The 6042-nt window shown below is 42.3% G+C and overlaps 1 protein-coding gene and 1 non-coding gene across 2 annotated transcripts; one reads left to right on the top strand and one right to left on the bottom strand.

Annotated features, from left to right (window-relative positions):
* Window positions 514-587, top strand: TRNAT-AGU. Its single transcript has one exon. It is a non-coding gene; the product is annotated as a tRNA-Thr (tRNA).
* LOC110432175 (glutathione S-transferase T3-like) lies at window positions 4707-5627 on the bottom strand. Its single transcript, XM_021452125.1, has 2 exons — window positions 5563-5627; window positions 4707-5370 (listed from the first exon to the last, which is right to left on the bottom strand). The coding sequence occupies exons 1-2, from the start codon at window positions 5625-5627 to the stop codon at window positions 4707-4709; spliced, it is 729 nt and encodes a 242-aa protein (XP_021307800.1).

The following is a 6042-nucleotide window of genomic DNA, read 5'->3' as shown; positions in this document are numbered from 1 at the left end:
AGAATCAAGGGTGGGTGAACTGAAGGGGGGATAGAGACTAAGGTGAAGCCGAAGTGGTGTGGGTTATACAAAGTGGAAGAAGTGGTAAAAGCCCTATAAGGCAATTTATTGACTAGAAGCGCTTCCTTGGGGTAACCAAGAATTATTCTAGGCTTCACCGAGTACCTTCTTAGTCGACCAATAACCAAACAAGCCCATGTTCAAACTTGCGTCAATCGTAGTGCTAAGAATTAGCCTGGCAACCGATCACTACCTAGAGAGTCAAATAACAGCCATCCAAACATGTTTAAACTTGCAAGAAAAGACTTAACGAACATGGTTGGATTGTAATATTGAAAGTAATCGTTGTGTAGAAATTTGACTAGTTGATTGAAGTACGGGTTTTATTTAGAGCTCGCAACACTGAGCATAAATGGCATGCCAATTGGTGCCTGCCTATGCTTTCTATTGGGGATCTTAAGCATTGAAGGTCTAAACTATTAAAATTAGACTTTTTAAACCTCAAATCAAAAATCTTTCGTAGCTCAGTTGATTAGAGCACCCGTTTAGTAAGCGGGAGGTCTTGAGTTCGACTCTCAACGAAAGCATTTTTTTTCTTTTTTGTTTCTCTGCTGCTTTTTGCTATTTCTCTATTTCATTTCATTCCTGCTATTTCTTTTGATGGCTATTTCTTTCTCTGCTGCTTTTTGCTATTTCTCTATTTCATTTCATTCCTGCTATTTCTTTTGATGGATATATTTTTTTCTTTGTGTCCATTTCTCAGCTTCATTTGCATTTTTTTCCTTTTCTTTGCCTGCTGCTTTTTGCTATTTCTCTATTTCATTTCATTTCATTCCTGCTATTTCTTTTTATGGCTATTTTTTTTCTTTGTGTCTATTTCTCTGTTTCATTTCACTCGTGCAACCAAACAGTAAAATTCTAGCACCAGTTGTCTGCGAAAAGAAAAAAACTGCTAAATGATGGATATAATTTCGATGAAAAGCAACTAAGTTTACGTCTGCCACGTACCATAATTTGTTTGGATGGCGCTTTAAATTGTTTTGGTTTACGTCAGCCAGATGACCCCGCTGATATAAATATTTTTCTTCTTGCTTCAATAAGTAGATCATAATTTGCAGTGTCAAGTTTGTGTGAGAAAAAAAACACAATTATCTCGTCTATTTATTAAGTCAAAATAACTTGGTTTTTGACAGAAAAGATACTATATTTTATTTCAGGGCCACTCATCGGATACGTTTCAGTGCAGCCTACGGAACAAATAGAACACATTGAAGTTAAGTGAGCAACTCATATTTTAAAGACAACACCAAGGGAGATCTTCACCAAAAATAGATGACCGGCTTCTAATATATTTGCATACTGAGAGCTCTTCAAATAGATGACCGACTTCTAATATATTTGCATACTGAGAGCTCTTCCAAAAATAGATGACCGGCTTCTAATATATTTGCATACCTGATTTCCTGCATCTGGCTGAACTAGGCTAGCTGAATGTATGGCAATCTTATTTGGTTGGCTGCTGATGCCGTCAGGCCAGGCTATGGCCATGCAGGAAGGGCGCGGCCAGGCTTGGCAAGAATGTCCGAATCAGCTGTTCCTGCCAGGCCAGGCTCGCGGGTTGTAGGGTTAAATAATTAATAATATATTAATCTATGATTAGTAAATATTAAGTGATATTAATGTATTTTTGGAGATGTTCGCCAAAAATAGATGACAAGCTTCTGATATACTTATACTTAGATTGTTGTTTTGTATTTGCATACTTAGATTGTTGTTTTTGTATTTGCATCCTGTGACCTCTTTAGCTTGTTTTTATCATTCGGAGGCTAGAAATGTAATAAAGATTTGATGAACGCAAGTTAGTGAAGACTAAAATAAAACTTCTGTTTTCAAAAGAAACAGTTATGCTGAGTTGAAACATCAAACATTAATGTCAGGAAAGTGTACGGTAGTTCATTTACATAAATTTAAATATTAATTTTATGATAATCAATTCCAACCTAGAATTGCTTTGATGACTTCAGCATTCTGTGGGCTTCAATTAATTAGTAACTGAACTATAAACTTGATCAAAACGTGTTCCTGTCTAGGATACCAGAATCATCAGGAAACATCTACGTACCATACTCCTGCGACTAGACGTGTTACAGGGAAAGTGTTTGCCAAGGTGTCTTGTCACGATGCTTAAACACATCTTCCAGTAGGATTGGTTGATGTTGTTAGCTCTTATGGCAGCTATGATATGGCGGAACCCTAGATGTCTTGAGTCTTCTCATATATGCCGTCCCACCCCTCACACATGTGTCCTGTACCACCATGAAACATCATCTTCTCTACGTGGTCGATCTTTGTTTCTTTAATTTTTTTTTGAGAATTGTGGTCGATCTTTGTTAGGAGTCAGAATTGGTGGTGAGAAATTGGCCCTTTGGTGGCACGACTAGAATTGGTGGAGGTTGTTTCACTATTCGTTTCATTGATGTCCTGTCAGCGGATTTGTTTTGGAAACAGTGCATTGAAACGGACCACTGAGACTGGCCTAAGGATGAAACTCCTCTCTTATTTGATGAAACTCCTTCATTTAATGACTCTGTCAAGTCAACAATTTTACTTATATGACATCTTATTTAATGTGCATGACACTCCTATGGAATATGCATTGAGACTAGCCTAAGTCATGTGTGTGAATAGAAAAAAGGAACAAGCACACTTGTTCGCTTGCCATCTTAATCTCAGAACAGACAAAGGGAATGCATGGGCGTACACATGTGGCTTTTCATTCGTGAGCACAACTTCCTTTTTAGTTAAGGCCTTGTTTAGTTTCCAAATTTTTTCAAGATTCCTTGTCACATCAAATCTTCTGACACATACATGAAGTATTAAATATAGATAAAAAAGACAGCTAATTGCACAACATACTTGTAATTTGCGAGACGAATCTTTTGAGTCTAGTTAGTCTATAATTAAATAATAATTGCCAAATAAAACCGAAAGTGCTACAATAGTGAAATCCAAAATTTTTTGCGAACTAAACAAGGAGTTTTGGTTACTTGGGCTTTAGGTCTGCAAATTGGAAATCTAATCAGCTTAGAATGTGATTGCGCGCGGCATGGAATAATGTGGTTTCTTCTATATATACGACCTATCAGCCTCCACTAAAAGCACAACTTACTTTGGTTTTATTTCTCTAAATAAATGTCTGTAGGGGATAATGAGCCGCAATTGTAGTTTATTATTTCTCGTGATCCTGCATTGGGAGAGAGGGTGAATAACGTTTTTGGGAGATACTTTGCATAACTGCTTGCATTCTTCACCACTAGTTGTCTTTCGTCTAAGTCATGTAGTGTGCTGGGAACCAATCTATCACATTTAATCATGCTTGGCAACTCTGCCTGTTGGCGAAGCTATCGCCAATGGGTAGATGTGGAGCCTCAGCGCAACGGACGCAGAGGATCCGCTTGAAACGGGTGGAGCCCCTTCTGGCGCAACACAACAACATTAAAGATCGCTGTATACTAGGATGAGCAAACGTGTTGGGAATGAGAATGAATTAATGATTTCCAACTAACTCCCGAGAGAGCATCTACAACCCCTTTTAGAGCAACCACAATATACAGGGATCAACCAGTCTATATGAATGGGTCCCACAGCAGATGGCACTAGTTATTCCAAACGCCACAATGTATAGGGCTCAACCTGGCCATAGAAGTGGGTCCCATGATGGATTAAAAATCTCGGTCCTCCTCAACCTCTCGTATCCTTCGCGCAAGTTGCTGGAAAACTCCGCCCGCCGCCGCCTCCGTCATCTCCGTCCCCGATCTCCCCCCTTCCACCAAATCAGGCCATGCCCTTCCATGTCCAGCTCCTCAAGTACTGCATGAACTAGGATCTGTAGCTTCCTGTCCTGATGAAGTCTCCAAATTCAGATCGGGTGGCTTTGAGCGGCGACCTTGCGGACGCCCGACGACCTGGGGCGCGGTCCCCCTCGCGAACGGCCGACGACGGACGCGGCCTCCTCTCGTACTGCTGGCGACCTGAGGCGCAGCCACCTCGCAGACGGCCGGCGAGGTGAGCTCCCGTGGTGCGCGGACGGCCGGCGCAACGAACTCCCGTGGCGAGCGAATGGCCGATGATCTCGTGCGTCCAAGGCCATCTCACAGCGAGCAAGCACATGCATCAACAAGCAGAAGCCTTGGCTCAGGTATTTCTACCTCGAATCTCTACTGATTTAGTTCGTTCGCATGGACTAGTTATTTGGAGACTATTTATTTCCTTTTTTTTTGCAAACTGAGAACAATGAAAGGAAGAGACCAATACGAGCACAATTGCTTTATTATAGATATTATTACAAAGCAACTCAATTGAAACATACAATCCTAAATTAATTGGATAAGCCATAATACTCTAGCTGAGACAATATTGTCCTTTTCTCAACAGCTACATTTTTTATCCTTTTTGTCAACAACTATATGCTTTGTCCATACCACAACAGCTATATTTTCCTCAACAACTATCTGCTGGTTTCATTAATAGTGGGGTACAGACCTGCTTTGATTACAAATACACTGCCAACACTAAAAAAAATAACAAGTACAATAAATACTAGGGGTACAACCATGCAACACATTACATAAACTAATTAACTTGAAAACTACAGTTACACTACATACTAGGGATACATGCATCTCTTATTGCATTTGTACTCCTCACTAATCCTCAGCCAAGTCTTTTGCTATCTGGTCCAGTATGCTGTCATGCCTAGTTTTTTCTTTTTCATTGAAGTTTGAGGTATCTATTGCCAACATTTTCAAATAGGTGTTGTACTTTTTAGCTCTTGCAGATTTTGCTTTCATTGTCATAGCTTCATGATACATGACCATATTCTGACTTGGCTGGTTGCTCAAAGGAGATGGTGCAGCAGATTTTCCCGCCCCTTTCAGCCTTGCCTTCGCTTTCTTCTGCCCCTCAGGACGTACCTCCCTACTCATGGTTTCCCCCTCTGTGTCTTGGTTGGATGAAGAAGTGTATGCTCCTGATTTAGAAACCTTGGTCCTTTTTGATGTGCTCTCTTCTTTGATAATTCTGCGCCATTTGGGCATCTCCTTGGCCACTTCCCACAAGTACTCATATATGAAAGACCTACCATTGTTGCCATTCTTGAAGAACTCATGGGCTGCTTTCAGGACCATGTCATCAGATTGCCCACTGCTCCGTGCATTCATAGCTCGAGCATAAGCCCCACTGAACTTTGTGATATCCCTCTTGACATCACCCCAGTGTTTCATCAATTGTCTGATTGTCCTCTTGTGGCTATTTTTTGGTGCGTTGTTGTTGAACTCAGTAGCTACAGCTTTCCAATAGTACTCACCTTTCCTATCAATGCCGATTACGGGGTCAGTCACTACGGGAAACCCGGGCTTCGCCAAGTGCCCCAGAGTTTGCCGAGTGCCAAAAATCGGGCACTTGGCGAAGAAGGCTTCGCCAAGTGCCAAGCACTCGGCGAAGAAACGCACTTGGCGAAATGGCCTCTTCGCCAAGTGCCAAGCACTCGGCGAAGAAAGGCACTTGGCGAAGCCTGACGGCATCCATCCCCATCCCTTGCCATCGGCTTCCATGCAAAGGGCCGCCATAGACACCCTCTTCGCCAAGTGCCTCGTGGCTGGCACTTGGCGAAGTTTTGGTTTGTTTAAAATGAACGCCGGCCCCACGCGCTCCATTCGCCGAGTGCCGCCGATCTGGCACTTGGCGAAGACTTCTTCGCCAAGTGCCGCCGATCTGGCACTTGGCGAAGCTGCGTTTCACTTAAAAAAAAGGAAAACACAACACACACGCCACACACGCACTCACGCGCCCAGGCACACACACGCCACACACCCGACTGCCCCCCATGGAGGCACACCGGCCAATCCGTGGACGTCAGCTATGCCCTCCTCTTAGAGTCACTCATCGCCCATAGAGCTATAGAATTAGATTCTAGTCTTGTGAATGCGAAAATGATCAGACCGACTTAAAATTCGACTGCTATATGGCAATGGTAGGGAAATG

The sequence above is a fragment of the Sorghum bicolor genome, chromosome 1 (assembly GCF_000003195.3).
Source record: "Sorghum bicolor cultivar BTx623 chromosome 1, Sorghum_bicolor_NCBIv3, whole genome shotgun sequence".
Classification (NCBI taxonomy): Eukaryota; Viridiplantae; Streptophyta; class Magnoliopsida; order Poales; family Poaceae; genus Sorghum; species Sorghum bicolor.
This window is presented reverse-complemented; position numbering and strand designations above follow the sequence as displayed.